At 54.9% G+C, this 20,403-nt stretch overlaps 5 protein-coding genes across 5 annotated transcripts; 2 read left to right on the forward strand and 3 right to left on the reverse strand.

Moving 5' to 3' along the window:
* Positions 1 to 512: 512 nt before the first annotated feature.
* Positions 513 to 2,216, forward strand: POSPLADRAFT_1040321 (hypothetical protein). The gene is made up of 3 exons (XM_024477720.1): positions 513 to 591; positions 627 to 1,290; positions 1,341 to 2,216. Exons 1-3 carry the CDS (start codon positions 557 to 559, stop codon positions 2,160 to 2,162), a joined length of 1,521 nt encoding a protein of 506 aa, XP_024337802.1. The 5' UTR covers positions 513 to 556; the 3' UTR covers positions 2,163 to 2,216.
* A 2,181-nt stretch (positions 2,217 to 4,397) lies between these two features.
* POSPLADRAFT_1034553 (hypothetical protein) lies at positions 4,398 to 5,988 on the forward strand (the record flags this gene model as incomplete). The annotated part of the gene is made up of 3 exons (XM_024477029.1): positions 4,398 to 4,413; positions 4,476 to 4,653; positions 4,704 to 5,988. The coding sequence occupies 3 exons, from the start codon at positions 4,398 to 4,400 to the stop codon at positions 5,986 to 5,988; spliced, it is 1,479 nt and encodes a 492-aa protein (XP_024337803.1).
* A 196-nt stretch (positions 5,989 to 6,184) lies between these two features.
* On the reverse strand, positions 6,185 to 7,407 carry POSPLADRAFT_1047300 (hypothetical protein; the record flags this gene model as incomplete). Its single annotated transcript, XM_024479248.1, has 5 exons — positions 6,185 to 6,516; positions 6,576 to 6,744; positions 6,801 to 6,964; positions 7,018 to 7,227; positions 7,287 to 7,407. The coding sequence occupies 5 exons, from the start codon at positions 7,405 to 7,407 to the stop codon at positions 6,185 to 6,187; spliced, it is 996 nt and encodes a 331-aa protein (XP_024337804.1).
* Positions 7,408 to 8,515: 1,108 nt separating this feature from the next.
* Positions 8,516 to 12,986, reverse strand: POSPLADRAFT_1066419 (hypothetical protein; the record flags this gene model as incomplete). Its single annotated transcript, XM_024482069.1, has 23 exons — positions 8,516 to 8,756; positions 8,810 to 8,864; positions 8,930 to 9,681; positions 9,734 to 9,803; positions 9,853 to 9,904; positions 9,952 to 10,132; positions 10,193 to 10,461; positions 10,518 to 10,607; positions 10,655 to 11,003; positions 11,056 to 11,100; positions 11,151 to 11,204; positions 11,263 to 11,429; positions 11,486 to 11,620; positions 11,674 to 11,691; positions 11,750 to 11,771; positions 11,833 to 11,948; positions 12,008 to 12,158; positions 12,214 to 12,232; positions 12,283 to 12,369; positions 12,425 to 12,521; positions 12,574 to 12,607; positions 12,662 to 12,789; positions 12,851 to 12,986. 23 exons carry the CDS (start codon positions 12,984 to 12,986, stop codon positions 8,604 to 8,606), a joined length of 3,180 nt encoding a protein of 1,059 aa, XP_024337805.1. The 3' UTR covers positions 8,516 to 8,603.
* Positions 12,987 to 14,565: 1,579 nt separating this feature from the next.
* POSPLADRAFT_1047302 (hypothetical protein) lies at positions 14,566 to 18,905 on the reverse strand (the record flags this gene model as incomplete). Its single annotated transcript, XM_024479249.1, has 23 exons — positions 14,566 to 14,718; positions 14,770 to 14,824; positions 14,882 to 15,633; positions 15,683 to 15,752; positions 15,801 to 15,852; positions 15,899 to 16,016; positions 16,086 to 16,408; positions 16,464 to 16,556; positions 16,603 to 16,951; positions 17,003 to 17,047; positions 17,101 to 17,154; positions 17,204 to 17,370; positions 17,429 to 17,563; positions 17,620 to 17,637; positions 17,696 to 17,717; positions 17,770 to 17,885; positions 17,939 to 18,089; positions 18,141 to 18,159; positions 18,208 to 18,294; positions 18,348 to 18,444; positions 18,496 to 18,529; positions 18,582 to 18,712; positions 18,770 to 18,905. The coding sequence occupies 23 exons, from the start codon at positions 18,903 to 18,905 to the stop codon at positions 14,566 to 14,568; spliced, it is 3,177 nt and encodes a 1,058-aa protein (XP_024337806.1).
* Between the last annotated feature and the right edge of the window lie 1,498 nt (positions 18,906 to 20,403).

Consider the following 20,403-nt stretch of genomic DNA (forward strand, 5'->3'; position numbering starts at 1 on the left):
CCTGTCTCTCAGTCGAGTAATTTGACCCACCATCTTCCCGCGAACCAAGGTCGCACGTTGGCACAAATGTCTCATTCTGTAGTTCCTGTGAGACTGGGCAGATAATGCTGTGTCGTTTTGTATTTTGCATCAAACATACCCCTCCAGTTGCAGTTACCCTCATTTGCTCTGGAGCCTTGGCTTGCGTGATCGGCAGGCGCTTGTGCGTTATTGACCGCTATACCACTCTGGTAAGGTCTCCAAAACGGTCAATGGCGCAATATCACTTCCCACAGGAGCGATCTCGGCCATAGAATCGCACCCTATTGCTCAGCACAACTTCCCCGAGACACTGCCTGTAGCGTGGAAGGATCGTGGCCGCCGCGGCAGCCGAACTTCCTATATACAAATGATTCTCGGAAGACAGCAGGCTCCTTGACAGGCTTGCTCTCGATACGACTGCGTTGCCGCTCCCTCGTACTCTCGATGGTACACCTAGGCCAGCTCGTCCTGTCTCTGCTCCCGTGGGCCCTCTGGAACAGGCCGGAGGCCCCGCTCACACTACAGTCCGCCATACATGGGCACGACGCCCTCGCACCGTCGCCTCCGGAGGTGACCAAGTCAATCGCCATCGTCGGCGGCGGCAGCGGCGGGCTCGCCGCGCTGAAGACCCTGCTCGACCTTCCCGAGGAGACGCGCGCCGGGTGGGAGATCGTCCTCTTCGAGCAGCGGCGCTCCGTGGGCGGGGTGTGGCTGCCCGACCCGCCAGGCGCACCGACGGGCCCCCCTGAGCTGCCCGAGACGCCGCTGTACCCGCTGCTGCACGTGAACACCCCGCACCCGACGATGACGTATCCAAACTTCACCTTCCCACCAGGCACGGCGCTCTTTCCGGGCTGGGCCGCCCTCCAGCAGTACCACGAGGATTTCGCGGTGCATTACAACCTGACACCGTACATCCGCCTGAACCACACCGTCGTCTCCGCGAACTGGCACTCACACCCGCCGGAGGGCGACTGGCATGTCGAGGTGCACACACATCTGGGGGGCGCGGAGGACGAGTATGTGCTGAGGCGCACATTCGACCACCTAATCGTCGCGAACGGACACAACCACTTTCCGTGTGTACCAGCGTGGAATGGCACAGAGGAGTGGCTGGCAAATACCCCACTTGGACGACCACAGCGGGAAATACTGCACTCCATATACTACCGCGAACCCCAGAAATACGCGGGCCAGAACGTGGTCATCGTGGGCGCGGGCGCCAGCGGCCGTGATATAGCCCTGCAAGTCAGCCCTCTCGCTCGGGTGGTGAGTGAGCAGCAATGTAGACTACGCACCCCGTACTGACCCCACAGCAGGCGTACCAATCTATCAGCGACGACAAGGACACAACGCCCGGCGCGCGAGTCATCCGCAAGCCGCGCATCTCGCACTTCACCCCGGACGCCATCGTCTTCGCCGACGGCACAACCCTCTCCGACATCGACACCGTCTTGCTCGGCACCGGCTACGAGAACCGCGTGCCCTTCCTGAGCGCGCCGCACGCGTCCACGCTGCACACGGACCCCGCGCCGACCGTCAACTCCTCCACCGCGCGCGCGCTCACCAACAACCTGCACTACATCTTCCCGCTGCACAAGCACATCTTCAGCCTCGCGCCCGAGCTGCCGCCCACCGCGCTCGCGTTCGTGGGGCTCCCCGTGCTCATCGCGAACTGCCCGTCGGACAACGCGCAGGGCATGCTCATCGCGCACGCGCTCGCGAACGCGTCGCTCCTCCCCCCGCGCGAGGACATGCTCGCGGAGCTGCTCGCACGCGAGGACAGCCTGCGCGGGCGCGGGTACGACCCGTACCTGATCGGCCACCGGCTCCTCGACGGGGACACGGAGGCGCAGGACTACCAGGACGCGCTCGTCGAGTTCCTGAAGAAGCGCGGCGTGCTCCCGGACGACGGGAAGAAGTACGTCGAGCCGTGGCGCCGCACGGCACGCCCGGCTTCGATGTTGCTCGCGCGCGCGTGGAAGCGCGTGGAGGCGCTGGGCGAGCAGAGCCGGTGGCTCGAGGGCGTGCAGACTGAGGACGAGTGGGCCGATCTCATGGCGCGCATGGCTGACTGGCAGCGCGAGTGGGAGGAGGAGCATGGAGAGGCTGCGGTGGCCCTCGATTTCCACGTCGAGTGAGTTATGTATCAACGTGTTCATGTATCCATTTGGGATTCTTCATTGTATAGTTTCAGTGACTTGGAGCACACAGCGTGAGTAAGCGGAGCATATGTTAAATTGCTGAAGAAGTTCGGCGCGTGCTGGTTTCGCTCCCGGTCTATGAGACACGGGAGTTACTTATCCCGAGGACCTCGAAAAGGTCCGCGCCCGGGCAATGCCCGCCCTCGGGGAACAGACTGCAAAGGCGTCACATGATTGTTGGGTGACATCCTCGGGGAAGCAACATGGTGTAGAAGAAAATGGAGAAGACGAAAACACACAGGGACTGCAAGAAGATATAAGCAGCAGGATGATTGCAGTTCGGGACAAGAGAAGAAGAAGGAAAGGGCAGCGACAGCGGAATGGTACTAGAGAGTAACCCAGGAAGGACGAAATGTACGAAGGAAGGCAGTGAACGAGAGAAAATATCAGAACAACGGGAGTGTTCTGGTATTTTCTGGCGAAGCACGAGAGATGGGATAGCCCTGGGGAAAGCGGACCCACCTCGAGCAAACCTACCTGCGAGACGAGTCAGCTCTTGATGATATGCAAGGCAACAATGGGCGCACCTGGGGTTGACATGATGGGCCTCGGGAATGTCACAGCGGGGATGTCCTATCTATATTGAGACTTACCTTCGAGACTCACCTTGAATTAAATACAGTGGGCGAGACAAGACGAAGCTGACGAGTATACGTGACTACTAGGAAAGTGCAAGGTGGGGTGTGACGTACAGTGTACCGATCAAGAGAGAAGGCATGCCGGCGGGGTATCGAAGACGACAGAGAGACAAGAGGCCGACTAGAGTATAGACAACCACAACTGGAAGCAGGTGGCGAAAGAACTGCGAGAAATTGAAGACATACGACGAGAAGCAGGTGGCGAGGGAACTACGAGAGGTCAAGAGCATAAACGAGGAACAGACGACAAGACTAGGAGAGATGTGCGAGCAGAGGCTGACAAGGCTGACTGAGTAAGACACGGTGAGATGGTGGAAGAGCAGGAGAGAGGTGCGATGCATATTCACGCTACGAGGAAGCGGGCTATTTATGCGTATTTGAGACCGTCAGCCTCGCGGCTGACACCAAACCCCAGTTCAGACTGTCAGCCGCGATAATCGTCAGCCACACGACAGCCAAGCTACCTTTTATGGGACACCAGCTTCCAAATGCGGAACGTGGCTCACGCAGAGCTCTAGGTTTATTCATATCACTTGTAATATGGTTAGGGAATATAATAGGAGCACATTAGCATTGTGGATAGTCGATAAGAGAAGGCGTACTACAGAACGTGAGCCTGTGCACGAGATAATTATGACATCATCGGCGCATTGGCCCAGGGACGATCCGCTCTGAATATCTGTGACGAACGCATAGCAGCAAATGGTCAGTATTACTATCACGGTAGAAAGGCTCATCGCTGGAAAGAGTGACCTTGACAGAACAAGACTATCCGAGTAACGGGCAGTGGAAGCAGACCATCCGCCGTGGCAATGTCCGCAACCCTCACCGTGCGCCTTACACTCCGATCCCGACAACCTCACTGTGTGGTTCAATTTCTCAGCTTGACTCTTCCTTCGACGCTCAGTGGCAATGTCGATGCATAGGTACAGGTTTGTCTGCATTTACAGTTGCAGGCCGTGCCCACGCCAACAGTACATAAACATCCTCGACGCGTCACGCACCCCCATTGCCCAACGTCTGGCGACTTCCTTGCCTGCGTCCCCTGGATATGGATTCTAGAGCACGATCCGATTTGGGAAGGGCTCGACTTGAACTACGTCTGTCGGGATTATCGGCCTGCACATAGCCCCGAGACAGAAGTAGCTTGGCGATAAACAGGAATCTCAATCAGTGCGTACCTATATGCTTGAAGGCATGCCGCGCAGGCCAGCACCCTGATCTCCTACACAGCACCGTACGGCAAGCATAGAGACATGACAGGAAAATGTGTTCACTGGTGAGTGTTCGGTGCCGAACGAGTCCCCTCCATCGTTGATAGAAGAGTGCGATATGTACACTGCAGAGACGTGACTCCGGCCTCGGGCGCGAGAATCAGGTTCTATTACGCAACGCCCAGCTCACCCGAGACCTCGATAGCCCAGTCTTTCCGTCTTCTTATATATTCCGCCTCTTCGCAGGCGTCGTGCAGCTATCGCTTGCGGCTCTCAACCCACGAGCGGACACCCCGCAACAGCCCCTGACCTGATCGATCATGGACCTTCTGCCGAGTACATAGTGCAGCACTTCTTCCCTCTGGCGTTCTCATGTCTGCTAATCAGCCGATATGCAGACGCAGCGCTCGAGTCCTTGAGACTCGACGATGAGAATTCAGTCAAGAAGATATGCATCGTCGGCGGAGGCCCCGGCGGGCTCTGTGCCCTCAAAATGATTATGGACACCCCGCAATACAAAGATGGACTTTGGGTCCCCACTGCATTCGAAGAGCGCGAGAAGGTAGGCGGTATCTGGTGAGTGTTGAGCCCGATGCACAACTTGGCGCAAACTAACGCGACGCAAGGGTACCTGCACCCCCCGTTGACGATCCCCCCATCACGCCGCTCTACGACTCGCTCACGACCAACCTCCCCCACCCGCTCATGTGCTATGAGTCCTTCCTCTTTCCACCCTCCACCGCGCTCTTCCCAACTGCAGCCGTCGTCGAGAAGTACCTCAGCGACTACGCCGCACACTACAAGCTCGACCAGCACCTCCGGCTCAGCACTCCAGTCCTCAACGCGGACTGGCTCCCAGAGAGCTCGAAATGGAACGTTCGCGTGGGCGGGGGCGAGGAGGGCCAGTACGACCTCCTCATCGTCGCGAACGGACACTACCGGTTCCCGCGCTGGCCGACGACGCCCGGGCTCGACGCCTGGCGCGCGCGGGGCAAGGCGACGCACTCGGCGTGGTTCCGCCGCCCCGAGAACTTTGGCGACACCGTGCTCGTCGTCGGCGGCGGGCCCAGCGGGACCGACATCGCCCGCGACATGCGCGCCGCGGCGTGCGTCGTCGTCCACTCCGTCACGAACGGCATCCGCGAGGACACCGACGGCGGCGCATACAGGCGGCGCGGGCGCGTCGCCGAGTTCCTCGACGCGGGCGCCGGCCGCGTGCGCTACGAGGACGGCAGCGTCGACGAGGGCATCGCCCACTGCATCCTCGCGACGGGATACCAGCACCAGCAGCCCTACCTGTCCCCCACACTCCTGCGCCTCGCCGTGCCGCCCCCGACCCCGCCGCTGCCTCGCGTGCTGTACAATTCGACGTACCACCTCTTCCCCCTCGCGCGGCATCTGTTCCCGCTCGCGGGCGTCCCGCCAAGCCGGCTTGCGTTCCTCGGACTGCTGAAGGGCGTCGCGCCGCTGCCGCTCATGGAGGCGCAGATGCGCGCCGTGCTGCACGCGTTCGCGCACCCCGACACCATCGATGCGACGCGGGAGGCGGTTGGCGTCGTTGCGCGCTACGAAGACCTGCGGGCGCACCTCGGGCCGGGCGCGGACGAGCAGCAGATCGCGGTGCGGTGGCATGTGTTCGTGCCGCAGGAGCAGTACGACTACCGCGACGAGTTGCATGTGTTTGCGGGCGTGCCGGAGCGCGTGCCGCAGTGGATGCGCGACTTGTATCACAGGCGAGACGCGATGCGCACGGAGTGGCGGGAGCTGGAGCATACAGGAGAGGCTGACGAGTGGGTGCGTGGGGTCGGCGAGGGCGGGGTGGACGAGTGGGTCGAGCTCATGCACAAGCTGCTGCGACGCGCGGAGGATAAGAAGAGGGATAGCGGGGACGAACAGAAGACAAAACTATGACGATCGGTGACTTTCCTAACCGACCGTTAGTGCATGTTTCACGACACTCGATAATGTATTTGTCTGATTAGGACGAAAAAGGAGGGTGCATGTAACATGTAGAACATGATCCACGAGGTATAAAACGTGCGAGGCAGAAGAACGACAGTATCGAACAAGAGCGTGATGAGATGACGTGGGGCATTATTGTCTGGATCTACCCATCTGAGCGGACAATGCGGACGAGGTTAGGCGATGGTGGTCCGATACGCTGATCGAATCGTGATGGCACACCTGTTTCCTCCTGCTTTGTCGACTCTCGCGATGTCTTCAGAAACGACGGTTTGAGCCCATATCGCTTGTACCTCCCACTTTCTACGTGCCGCAGGAACATCGACATCCTCTCTGTATGTCCATCAAACCATTTATTGATGACTTCGACCGAGGCATTCTCGAAGTCGGGTGGTTCGAGATCCGGCACATCAACAGTAGGCAACGACCGAATAAATCTTCGCAGCTCGTCCGTGGGTGAAGATTTCGAAGGTATGCCTTCGGGGTCCAAGTGAATAATACAAGAAGTGGTCAGAGGTTAAAAATGGAAGGCATACCGTGTTCAAAGAATGGCTCCGAGGGAGTCAGTAGTGCTGACAGCTCTTGTTTGGCTGCAAGAGGAATGTGCACAAATAGGGGCTCTGGTGAGCGTGATGACCCCGGTGTGGGAAGATGGGCAACTGGAGCTGACTGTCTTGCAGGTTCTACACTGGATGTTGCTTCCTCCTGCACATTATGGTATCAGAGCAATTGCAAGCTACCAGAAAAGGGGCACAGCATACATGCTCAGCTCTCCATGCTTCAACCCAAGTCAGGACATCATCTTCCTCTACATCCAGTCTCTTGGCCCATATTTTGATCAAAGTATCATTGGCACGTGGCTTTTCCGAGATGAGCACCTCCAGTTTGGACACAACGCCCGTCTGCTTTCTGAAAGAAGGATACACTGCAAATTTCATTCAGTGCAAGCCTGATTGGAACATGAGATGACCGACATACAGATGTCATCGCTTGTAGTTTGTCTCGTTGGCTGGTGCACATCAAGTTGTCGCCCGCCGTTGCCCGCAAGGCCGCTGCGGACGCGCCGAGAGTACAGAAGAAGGTTGAGCTTGTCAAGAGTGTAATAGTCGCATCCCGGGAGGGCTCTGATCCGCTTGAGGTATGTTTCCTTAAGCTCAGTCGGGGGATACGGATGGAGAGCATAGAGCTCTGTTGTAAGGGAAGGTCAATGTATGCACGCGATGGTGGCGTGAGAACAAACCACTCACCATTGACTAGGGTCTTCCCGGCTGCCGGGAGGCGCTTTTGTGGTGCTCGCTTCGACGATGAAGGTTCGCCCACTTGCGAGATGGAGGTTGACTCTTCGAGCGTTGTCCACTGCGGCTCCATTGTGTGCGCGTGTAGAGCGGCTGTGTGTGGGGAAAAAACGAGGCGATAGGCAGGCAGTTGTTTCCCCTCTGCTTTATCTATTTTCTAAGGGCTCCTCTCTCGTGTGCTCATGCGAATTAAAACGATTTAGCTGATATCAATGCCAATCCGGGGCAATACAAACTAGTTGCCGAGTTGTATTTCATGCGGCTAAAAATTGCTAAGCCGATTTGAGAGGATCGACGCTAGCTGTGTATAGGTTCTTCCGGAATTTCACATCCGCGACTGAATAAATGAACCCCCCCGAACGTTCTCCAGAATTATCTCCTCGCAATACCCCCCCCTCACAAGACCAACAGCGTTTGAATGGTGTCTGTGTTCATGCGTACTCAGATGCGACATCAGCGCAGCAATCTCCCAGCACGACCATAAGAAGTATAGGTTAGTGCGTAGTCTTGATGGCACTTACACACCCAAGCATAGGTTACGACATCCCCTAGAAGACCCCGTTGAGAAGGCCTTTCAGGGGTCACCTGTCAGTCGTATCCTAGTGCCTTTCGTGAACCGTGGATCATGAACTGCTAAAGTGGAACGAAAATCATCCGCGGCCGCCAGCACCAAGTCAGCGAGCACATTGCGAATTCTACGATGCACACAGGCCGTAGGAGGCGTGGACGTTTATCGCGGCAGAAGCAAGAAGTCGATGGTTCGAAAGGCAGCAACCAAGCTACCAAACTCTGCATATGTCGTGTCGGACATTCAATACCACTGATCAGCCTTGGTACGACAATCACGTCCAAGGCCTTATAAGACTGATCCTGTCAAGACAAAGGTGTGCAAGATCCCGACGCAGTAGTCGCGATGCATCTCGTAGGGAGCCAGCGCAGGAACCTGGCCAGCTCAACCGTCTGCCCAGGTCTGCCCGCGAAGATTGTCCCAAGCTATACTTCCCGCTGACAAAAGAAGAGGTCGGATATGGCTATATTACATAGAAGCAGAAACATGCCTTATACACGAGGCGCAGCGAAAGTCCGACTTGAATCCCAGCAGTGCTGTCTTCGAGAGAATCAGGGGTACTGGTCGAATCCTCATGGTCGGGCCTCTACTGGACCAAAAGAGTACATAAATAACATGGGTTCAAATTCATGATTCTTGACCAGACAATGTTGTACATCCAAGAAGCCAATGTGAAGAAAACAACAAACAACAACAAGGACTCATTCGAAGATATCGGTTGCATAGCGGCCTTGAATGACGCGTCCAAACATAGCCGTAGCCTCTGCCTCGTCGACATTCTGCTTCTCCATGATGAGCTTCGTAAGACTGTTCTTGATACCTTGCGCAATCTTCCTCGAGCCGCAGGTGTAGAACTGCAGGCAGATAACTCAGGGTCCGAGGGAGAGCATCCCGCGATAAGGCCTACCTTGGCATGCGCATGGAACGCCTCATCGATCTCCTCGCGGTCCAGCCAAGCACGACTGTACCAGTCATCGCGTCAACACATGAACCCAATACCAACAACACAAGGACAAGGACGACTCACTCCTGCACGTATTTGCACCCACGCGAGTCCCCGGGGGACCGCGAGAATGCGGGCCGCACGTCAACGATCCCGAGCTCGGTCCATTCCTTCAGGTCGGAGTCGGAGTACAGGAAGTCCTCCTTGGGCAAGCGACAGCCGAAGAACAGCAGGGACTTCGCAACCTCGCGGCCGGCCTTCTTCTGCATCGCGCGCTCCTGGAGGAACCCGCGCATTGGGGCTAGCCCGGAGCCTGCTGCGAACATGACCATCGGCGTCATAGGGTCCGTAGGAGGGCGGAATGCGGCATTGGAGGCCCGGACAGCGATCTGTACCTTGTCCCCCGTGCGAAGACCACCGAGGAAGGTCGACGCCACACCAAGGAACGACTCCTTGCGGCCTGCGATGGACGGCGCGTCGATGACGCTGACAGTGAGGGTGACCTTCTGAGCGTCCCAAAGCGGAGACGACGAGATGGAATACTGGCGGACACGCATAGAGGGAAGCATTGTCAGGAACGTCTCAAATGGCAGCTTGATGTTCGGATACTCCTCCAAAATATCCAGGACGCTGATCCGCCTCGACAGCACCTTCTCCGCGTACGAGGACACGAGCTCTTGGATAGCCTCCGCAGGAGCACCCGCAGCTGACGCGAGGATGCGCAGGTCACGCGACGTCGCAGGCTGAGAAAGCTCCACATAGCCCAATAGGAGAGCAGAGACGCTGATAGAACGATCCACGGGCAACGGCGTGGGGCCAGAAGATGTAAGTACGATCTACCCAGACTCCACAATCAGATTGCTTAAACTGGAGTATGAATATACATACCTCTTGCTCGGCAGAGAGGCCGAACCGTGCAATCGCACGATGGACATCGCGAATCGGATTGGAAGGCAAGCTGCAGACTGTGAGGTACCATTTGCTGATCCCAAAATGTGCCCACGTACATAGCAAGGTAATCTCCCGCATGAGCGGCCATACCTTCCGGAAGTTCGAAGACTGTAACAGTTTAGCATGAAAAGAGCGCTTCTTTCAGGGTCTCTTACCGATATGCCTCTTCGGGGGGACTCCAGTGGCAGTCAAAAGTCTATTCTCTACGACAGTACCCAATGCGGCATCAGGCTGGCGTAAGACAGATGCTCTGTACGTGCCAGCGTCAACAGTCTTTACTGCCAGGTGTGAGACCTGGGTGGCATCTTGAACTTCGCCCAGGGTCGCTTTGTAGACCTACGGTGACCTCAGTCGTTAGGGATAAATGTGTACGAATCCGCGGGATATTTTCCATACCTTGGAGAGCGTCCCCCATAACTTGTGCTCCCAGTCATCGAACGTCTCGAAGAACTCTGCCGAGCTAGCGTCGCCCGCTCCGGCCTCAAGCAGACGCCTCGCTCCGCGCTCCCCCAGCGTGCTGTCAACCAACTTGGGGATACGCTGGTAGGTCTGGACCCAGTCGCGGTTACCACAGCCAAATACAGCATAGCTGACATTCGCCAGCTCCTGGCCCTTGAGGCTCTTCAGCCACTCCACGAAGTGTGCGGCATTGTCAGCAGGCTCGCCTGATTGCGCAGATTTAAGGGGACGTTAGTTTAGAAATAATGGCGGATAAACCCACCTTCAAACGAAGCGGTGATGATAGCGACAGGTCCATCAGTGGGCAGTTTCTCCGTGAACGAGTCCAGTGTTCCCATCGTGGCACGGAAGCCTGTTCGCTGTCAGCCAAGAGATCCAACCAGAGATAACTGATCGCACCATGAACAGATGCATCACTCGCCACACGTTGCGCGAACGTCTCCGACGTGCCCGTATTCGATCCATATAAGACGTAAAGCTGCTGCCGTGGCTCCGAACCCACGGGAACTGTCGCATTAGTCGGCTGCGCCGGGCTGCCGAGACGCGCCTTGTGAAGCGAGGAACTGGAAGTCGCAAGCGGAATAGAGCGCCCCTTGCGCGGCAGTGCGCGGATGTGGAAGTCCTTCGGCTTAATCGTGAGCGTCTGCTTGAGCTTGAGCTCGTACGACGGATCGTCCATGACGAGGTCGAAGCGTTGGAAGATGAGAGCGAGGATGATAATCATTTCTTGCCAGGCAAGCGCACGGCCCTTCGGAATTCCGTACATTAGGCGGATATATGCGCAATTAAATGCCACTTACGATGCATGCGCGCATGCCGTGACCGAATGGCTGCCAAGCATTGGGCTGCGGGATGTCAATACAACCGATGCAATTGAAAACGAAAGGCAACTAACAGGTAGTGCTTCGAACTTGCCATCCAGCATGCGCTCGGGCCTAAACTCGTCCGCCTATACCGTGGTGTTGGTAAGTTGAGTGTCGATGCCACAGGAAAGGGGAAAAGCTTACATCTTCGCCCCATACCTTGGGGTCTCTCATAGCCATCGCAACGCTGATCACAATCGTCTGGTCCTTCTCTACAGCATACTTCCCGCCGCCGATCGTTGTTGCATCGACGGCACTAACGGAGCGCATGGGTGCTGCAGGCCCCAGGCGCAGCGCCTCCCGTATGCACGCTAATGGGAACCACAATAATCAAAATCATTTTTGTATCATGTTCAATGATCCTCACCAGTGAGATAAGGTAGCTTGTTCAGATCGCCCAGCTGGATTGGCTGGTCACCGAGCACGTCGTCGACCTCTTCACGCAGCTTGCGGGCCGCCTCCGGGTTTTTGAGAATGTAGTATGTAGCAAAAGAAAGAGTCGCTGCATATTCTGCAGGTCAGCGGCGTGAAACAAGACGAGATAAGGCAACCTGCAAGACGTTGTCTCATGCCCTAATTTGAGGAGAAACATCAGCAAAGCTAGAGATCGTGGACACTCGGGACCTCTCACCAGCAATAAGGAAAGTCAACAACTGAGATGCAGATCAGCACATTAGCGAGACGTATGCTCAAGAACAAAAGAGCGGAACACACGTTGTTTCGGATGTTCTCTTCAGACAGACCTTTGCCCGTCTTCGGGTCTTTGCCCAAAAGCATCTTGTTGAGCAGATCATTCTTGTCAATCGGGTTGTCCCTGCGCTCTGCAATGACTGCAGGATGAAATAGATGCCTTAGAGCCCGTGGTGACATCAACATGCAAAGTTCGTACTCTCATCGGCCAAGTCGGCCAGGATCTTGATATCCTGCTCGTATTTGGTCTGATACCCCATCACCGAGGTCACGAGCGACGGGCGGTGGGCGCGCCTGCCGGACTCGACAAGGAAGTCGACCATCGCTTGCACGAACGGATGGTTCCCTTCCTGTTGGCTCTCTGTGTCAGAATTGCACGGACGAGGCAGCACAACAGAGACCAACCCTGTAGAACGAGTTCAACCTGAAGGGAGGTCAGTATATGCGTCTGAGTTAAGCACATATGCTGCTCACCTGTGGCTCATGGCGCACAGGGCGATTGTGTCGAACGTCAAGCGGGTGAAGTCTTCTGCGGGATTGATCGCGGCTGTCGGCCCAAATCTACAGCTTGGTGAGGACGCGCATACATACAGGAATGTCTGTTGCGACTGCTCACCGCTCCCATTTCATGATCAGCTGCGAGGCGATATCCATCATGTCGTCAAACATTCCCCTGATTGCGGCCGTTCCAAATGCAGGCATCAGGAGACGATCTGAGAATACGTCGTTTTGGGAACACGCATAACTGCTCCAGGTCTCACTCACGGGCGATTCCCCAGTTCTCCTCCTCAGCACGCGCCTGTAAATAATTAGGCTGAGAATATTGGGTTATCACGCCCATAGTAACCCGTACCGTAAACAAGCCATCGCCAACTCCATTTCGGACTTCTCCAAGTGCTCCGCCAATACCCTTGTAGAAGCGCTTATCATCTGAGCATTCGTTCACAAGTTCGTACGAGCTAATGACAAGCAAGTGCCTGGCTAGGAGAATATGATATCGTCAGCGTGTCGCGAACAATTTCAAGAGATAGTTTGTACTCACAAAACTGGTGCATTTGGTATATCTCGCCATACTGATGGGCGAGCAGCATGAACGAACGCAGGGGCACTTCCTTTTCGATGTGGGTGACATGGCCAAGGAAGGGAAGAGAGGGTGGGCATGGGATGGGGTTCGTCATTGTTCGCGGAAGACCACACTAGTGGGAACAGTTTGAGGTTAGAAGGCTACTTGACAGCCATCCTATATAGCAGTTGCGCTTCCTCGGTCGCGATCTATTTGATCTCTGCATCGCATTCCAGGCGCCAGCGACGCCGGCGCGTCTGCATACGCCGTCTGATTACTCTTTACACCAGTATGCCCGTCACTCTCGGAGAAGCCGCCTCAGTGTATGCACGCGGTGGCATAATCGTAATGAAGATATAATCACCGATTCCGGACTGGCCAAGCGCATCAGTCGAGGTAAACAGGCATTCGGCTCGGCATCAAACGACTAACCGGCCGCACAATGTCGAGAGCCGTGATGGTTGACCATTGTCCGTCTGCGTAGCGTCATGGTCATTGCGGAAGTAAGTATTGTGAGGACGGTGTGCTACACCCGGTTCGCGATGCCGTCGTTGCCGTGGTGTTTCCGAAACTCTCGGGGCGCTTAACCACCAAATTGACCGTCGTTTGCTGACCGCCTGCGAGTCGACGACCGTGAGGCTTCGCGACGCTGCAGCTTCACCGGCTTCCGGCCTCCCTCCAATTCCCGGTGAGTAGCTTCGCTAGCTATCACAAGGGTTGTTCAAAACGTCTGCCATATCTTGTCTGTCTTCCTTCGTGCCGAAGCACCTTGAGCTAATCGTAATTGAGGGTCTGGCCAGCAAACGAAGACGAAGGTCCATTTTAGACAGCACTGTCTGCAACGTAAATGATCCTTCCGTATTGATTACCTGAAGGGCCGCTAGAAGAAACTGCATTGGATGTGCGCGGCGTATCTCGTAGTACGTCTCAGAACTGCATCTGCATCTCGTAAAGCATTACACACTTTACAGCGTTGCTGTCAGAGTCATATTACGTGAGTTGAATCGAATCTTAAACATGCTTCATCTATGCCCTACGCTGGTCAATACAACTGCATCCTCCCACCTCCCCCCCCCTCCCAAATCTACGGGTGCAAATATACTTGCAAACAACTCGAATCTCGATCACATCTTAGTGCCCGGAGGATCATGCTGATGGCATCGCCGGATTGCAGACTCACGACGTAGCCCCTTGTCGGCTCTCGGTGTATCAAATCCGCCACGATTCGGGGTTCAAGAGACGTCAGACGCTGCCTGTCTCCGCGCCCGAGGCCTCGGGAGCGGTTCATGTGTGTCAGACAGTATTGACCGGCAAGATCGACAGATCCGCGATATTGACAGCCCAGGAAACCTGTTTTGAATGGCACATGTGCTATTGATCAACTAGCTTGAGCTGTTCAATATTTCAACTTTCAACTTTCATGCCGCGGCATATGGGGGTTGCCCAACGACATTTCTAGTCTCAATGGCAACGTCTGTATGCATTTTCTTCTTTATCATGCACATACTGTCTCACATCTACCAAGATGACATGGCTCAGGTTCTGAACCAGTGCTGGGAACATCTTCGTACTTGACATGATAATAGCGCCGTGCATATGCTCTACTCAACTGGGGCGTAATACAATCTCGCGATCAGGCACTGCAAACAGATACCCGTAACGATGGCACAGTGCTCACACCAAACGTGCCACACCTACTCGAAAACGTCGGTGAAGTAACGACCTTGTATGATACCCGAGAAACTGGCTGCAGCTTCAACCTCGTCGACATTCTGTTTCTCCATAATGATTTTCGTGAGCGTGTCCTTGATCCCTTGCGCGAGTTTGCGGGAGCCACAGGTGTAGAACTGGAAACGCAATTCAGACTACGACGGAGCGAATGTCAACGCAAAACCCACCTTCGCATGAGCGTAGAATGCCTCGCTGACGACTTCACGGTCCTTCCAGACGCGACTACATGCAGATCAGCACATACGCACAACTTGAGCGACAAGGGGAAAGGCGACGTACTCTTGTACGTGCTTGCACCCACCCGACATCTCGGGGGATCGGGAGAAGACAGGCCGCACGTCAACGACCCCAAGTTCAGTCCATTCCTTCAGGTCCGGCTCGGCGTACAGGAAGTCCTCGCTAGGCGAGCGGCAGCCGAAGAAGAGCACCGACTTCGCGACCTCGCGGCCGGCCTTCTTTTGCATCGCACGCTCCTGGAGGAACCCGCGCATCGGAGCTAAACCTGAACCCGCGGCGAACATGACCATTGGCGTCATGAGATCCGTGGGAGGATGGAACGCGGCGTTAGAGGGGCGAACTGCAATCTGCACCTTGTCGCCGGGGTTGAGGCCAGCGAGGAATGTCGATGCGACGCCGAGGAAGGATTCCTTTCGACCCGAGATGGGTGGGGCATCGATGACACTTACGGTAAGGGAGACCTTCTGTGCATCCCAGAGCGGAGACGACGAGATGGAGTATTGTCGGACGCGCATAGAGGGAAGCATCGTCAAGAAAGTCTCAAACGGCAGCTTGATGCTCGGATACTCCTCCAGGATGTCCAGGACGCTGAGCCGCTTGGCCAACACCTTCTCTGCATACGAAGAGGACAGCTCTTGGATGGCCTCTACAGGGGCGCCTTCTGCCGAGGCGAGGATGCGCAGGTCTCGCGTCGTTGCGGGCTGCGAGAGTTCCACATAGCCCAATAGGAGAGCAGAGACGCTGATTGCGCGATCCACGGGTAGTGGCGTTGGGCCAGTGGCTGTCAAAATAATCTGTATTGCTGTCAGGATCCATAGTCTGCTTATGACCAGAGGTCATCACCTCCTGCTCCGCGGGGAGACCAAACCGCGCAATGGCACGGCGAACATCACGCACTGGGTTAGAAGGCAGACTGTGGATCCGTCAATGACCCGAGATCACGTCAAACGTGCAGACTCACACTGCAAGATAATCTCCTGCACGAGCAGCCATACCCTCGGGGAGCTCGAAGACTGTTCTGCTTAGCATGATGTAAAGACGGCCGCAGGGATAGCTCACCAATATGTCTCTTCTGGGGTACCCCTGGCGTGGTCAACAGCCTGTTCTCGACGACAGTGCCCAAAGCGGCATCTGACTGGCGCAATACCGCCGCTCTGTGTGTACCTGCATCAACGGTCTTCAACGTAAGGCTTGAGGTATCGACGGGAACTTCGCCAAGTGTCGCCTTGTAGTCCTATAGCACGACACCGCATGGTATGTAAGTACTCATTATTGTGCGGATTCCCAGAAATGAACGCGCCTCAGAGAGAGTCTCCCACAGTTTACGCTCCCAGTCATCAAAGGCTTCAAAGAAATCAGCTTCGCTGGCATCGCCGGCCCCTGCCTCGATGAGCCGCCTCGCTCCATGTTCTTCCAGCACACTGTCGATCAGCTTAGGAATACGTTGGTAGGTCTGGAACCAGTCACGGTTGCCGCAGCCAAAGACAGCATAACTGACGTTAGCCAATTCTGTGCCCTTCACGTTCGTTACCCATTCCACGAAATGCGCGGCGTTGTCAGCAGGTTCGCCTGCACCTGCGCATCAGCGCCTAGTTCTGCGGTACCATGTAAGAGATTGACATACCTTCGAATGAAGCAGTGATAATGACAACAGGACCATCAGTAGGAAGCTTGCCGGCGACCGAGTCTAGGGTTCCCATCACGGCACGAAAGCCTGCTGTTTGTTAGTAGAAATCTCTTGCGATAACTTCCGTTTGACATACCATGAGTAGCCGCATCACTCGTCACGCGCTGCGCAAACGTCTCCGACGTGCCGGTGTTAGATCCATATAGCACGTACAGCTGCTGGCGCAACTCCGAGCCTGCAACCGACGCTGGCTGCGTCGGCTGTGGCTGATCGCCCAATCGCGCCTTGTGCAGTGATGAGCTCGACAGAGCAATCGGTACGGAGCCGCCCTTGCGAGGGATCGCACGGATGTGGTAGTCTTTCGGCTTGATGGTGAGCGTCTGCTTGAGTTGGAGCTCGTACGAGGGGTCATCTACGACGAGATAGAAATGCTGGAATATCAGCGCGATGATGATAGTCATTTCTTGCCATGAGAGCGCACGGCCCTACAAATGTGGGTGTGAGTGACCAGACGTGTGTAGACACAAACGACATACGATACAGGCGCGCATCCCGAAGCCGAAAGGCTGCCACGCGTTGGGCTACGAAGCATTAGTGAGAAAAGGGCAGTACTGATGCAGCTATAACGACCGACGGGCAGAGCCTCGAACTTTCCGTCCAGCATGCGTTCCGGTTTGAACTCGTCCGCCTAAACATCGAGATTAGCGACCGATGTGGGTAAGGGCATATGGACGTACGTCCTCGCCCCAAATCTGTGGATCTCTCATGGATGTCGCGACATTTACTATCACAGTCTGGTCCTTCTTAACTGCGTACTTTCCCCCGCCGATTATTGTATCACTGATAGCATTGACATAACGCATAGGCGCGGGGGGACTCAAGCGCATCGATTCACGCAGACACGCTACACACGAGGATGATCAGACAAGCCTTGCATCGGACAGAATCTAGGCCAATCTCACCATTGAGATACGGGAACTTGTTCAGGTCTCCCAGCTGTATGGGCCGATCCCCAAGGGCCTCGTCCACTTCTTCTCGCAACTTGCGAGTAGCCTCCGGGTTACTAATGATGTGATAAATGGTGAACGTCAAGGTCGCTGCAAAATACCCTCTGTTATCATCGATCCGGGGTGGGGGGGATCTTTTTACATACATGATGTGGTCTCATGTCCTGGTGTTATATGAAAGCGTCAGCGCCGAGTGATTTAAGACGATGCGATGATATTTACCAGCAATGAGGAACGTTAGCAACTACGATAAATGTCAGTAGGTACAAGCAGGGTATGCCTGCGAGATCACAAACGTTGTAGCGGATATTCTTTTCGGGCAGCTTTTTGCCAGTCTTCGGGTCCTTACCCAAGAGCATCTTGTTGAGAAGGTCGTTCTTCTCGATCGGGTGAGCTCTGCGTTCCGCGATGACTGTCCAGCCAAACATTAGCCCTGGCACTACCAAATACAGTTTTATTTCGTACTTTCGTCCACCAAATCAGACATGATTTTGATGTCCTTCTCGTACTTCGTCTGATAGCCCAAAACCGAGGTCACGAGTGAGGGACGGTTGGCGCGATGGCCGGATTCTATGAGGAAGTCGGCCATTGCTTGCACGAAGGGATGATTAGTTTCCTGATCAACGTGTCAGACACCAGCGAGAGCGTGGAAAGAAGACCAGCTGACTCTATAGAAGGAGTTGAGCCTGAAGAGAGGTCAGCTACGCTATTGTATAAGCATACAGAGGGTTTACCTGTGGGTCATGGCACACAGAGCAATCGTATCAAACGTCAGTCCCGTGAAGTCATCAGCCGGGTTGATCACTGCCGTTGGACCGAATCTACGCCTACAATGAGAACAGAACAACAAAACTATCACCGTACTCGAACTGACCGCTCCCATTTGGAGATTAGTTGTGAAGCAATGTCCATCATATCGTCGAACATTCCCTTGATTGCAGCCGTTCCAAACGCTGGCATAAGGAGACGGTCTACAAGTAGATCAGTTAAAATGCATTTTGGACATATCCGATTATCCTCACGGGCAATACCCCAATTCTCCTCGTCTTCGCGCGCCTGTAATGTAGGTTAGGTCATCTATTCACTGGATCTCCGCATTCAGACTTACGGTGAATAGACCATCACCAGCGCCATTGCGGACCTGTTCGAGCGTTGACCCTTTGATGCCCTTGTAGAATCGCTTGTCGTCAGAGCATTCATTCACAAGTTCGTACGAGCTGATGACAACGCGTTGGGTAGCTGTAATAGAACAGGATCTGAGAGTTTGACGGTCACCCTGTAGATTTTCTTACTCACAGAATTGATTCATTTGATATATTTCGCCATACTGCTGGGAAAGCAACACATAAGTGCGAAGGGGGACTTCCTTGTCGATATGTGTGACATGGCCAAGGAAGGGAAGAGATGGCGGGGAGGGAATTGGAGTGGTCATTTTCCGTCGGACAGATTACTTTACGAGGGCAGCTGAGATCAGAGGGCTGGCTGGCAAGCCATTATATATCCATCGCCCGTCCTGGGTCATCCTTGGATTGATTTGCAGAGGTAACTTGCCTCAGGGTGCCGATGTGTTTGAACCAGCTGTCTGATCGCTCATTACACCAGTGAGACCGCCGCCGTCCTCGGAGGAGGACTTCGTGTGCCCATGATGTATATCGAACCGGGTCCGGATTGATCCATAACACCGGCAAAGCTATATAGGCGTTTGGCGGAGCCGTCGTGAGACCAGCCGCCCGACGTCAAAGGGGCGTGATAGCGGCATGCAGTAACATATTACGGACACAGTCCACAACGCCCGCAGCACAGGCATTGATTTGTAGGATTAAAGTGAGTAGCTGGACTCTCGTCATCGCAATCATCGCACGTTGTGAACAACGGGAAAATCGGATGCTTGAATGTATGCCGCTGCGTGAATATAGTAACGTAAAGCCATTGTTCGCATTCTTTCTCAGGAATTTCTCGAAGGACAAATTCATGTTCAGAGCAGAATGTCAGATTGCGATGCCGTGTCGTGTCAGTTGCGTACATCCTATAATGTTCTGGGCGCTCACCATAGCCAGCACCTATACCTGCAGCTGGGAGCCTGGAAAGAAGAATTATACTTTGAAACATGATTGTGTCCTCTATGTCCAAACGACGTCTGAATACCATCAATTACCATCGGGCATGCGCGAATGATGGTACTCACGCGAAGAGGACCTGCAGACCCGTGTTGTTGTTTTTGCAATGGAACGACTCGAGCCAGTCTAGAGTATAACATTACATACTAGCAGAAGTGCACCATCTTATTATGCCACGCAGACAACGTCGACGAACACCTGATTTCCTCTTTCGTCACCGCCGCTTCCCACGAGCGCCTATCACGAGTGTCCTCTCCCCTTCCCACCTGTCATTATTCCACATTATGAGCGTCAGTAATTCGTATATGTGATGCGGCTATGCTTACAAACGACTTCAATCGCCATATTAGTCCGAGTCCGAGACTTCCACTCACTTGGACACTGCGACAGATAGTGCGCATGTTACTACTGATGAAACATCTGCTACTCAGGTGTTACGCCAACGGGGCTATGTTTAGAGGTTTAACGAAAGGCCCGCACTTCTCGCCGTCGATGGAGCCACCGTACGGGTGGCGACGGCTCCAAAGCCCTCAAGTACGAGTAAATTTGTTATTCCTTACATTGTCGCCAGACAGAAGGAATCACAGGGAAGCGACTATCTTCCGCACACGTGAGCTGATCCGTAAATCTGCAGTGTATTTCGGGATCGCACGTCTACTATAAAGCATGGACACACGCGAGGAGTGATGAAATGATACAATACTGCGGCTGGTAAGCCTGATGCGCGCGGTCAGCACATCCCGCATACGTATTCCAAACTCTCGCAGCTCACCTTCGCGCACTACATGCGTCTTGACAGCTTCCCCGTTACCT

Source organism: Postia placenta (assembly GCF_002117355.1).
Source record: "Postia placenta MAD-698-R-SB12 unplaced genomic scaffold POSPLAscaffold_9, whole genome shotgun sequence".
Lineage (NCBI taxonomy): Eukaryota > Fungi > Basidiomycota > Agaricomycetes > Polyporales > Adustoporiaceae > Rhodonia > Rhodonia placenta.

What these genes read in the sequence shown, in the direction of transcription:
- POSPLADRAFT_1040321 (XM_024477720.1), top strand. Translation starts at nt 557, where the DNA reads ATGGGCACGACGCCCTCGCACCGTCGCCTCCGGAG. An exon ending in TCGCACCGTCGCCTCCGGAG is followed by an intron (nt 592 to 626) that starts GTGACCAAGTCA and finishes CGGCGGCGGCAG; the next exon opens with CGGCGGGCTCGCCGCGCTGA. An exon ending in TCAGCCCTCTCGCTCGGGTG is followed by an intron (nt 1,291 to 1,340) that starts GTGAGTGAGCAG and finishes ACCCCACAGCAG; the next exon opens with GCGTACCAATCTATCAGCGA.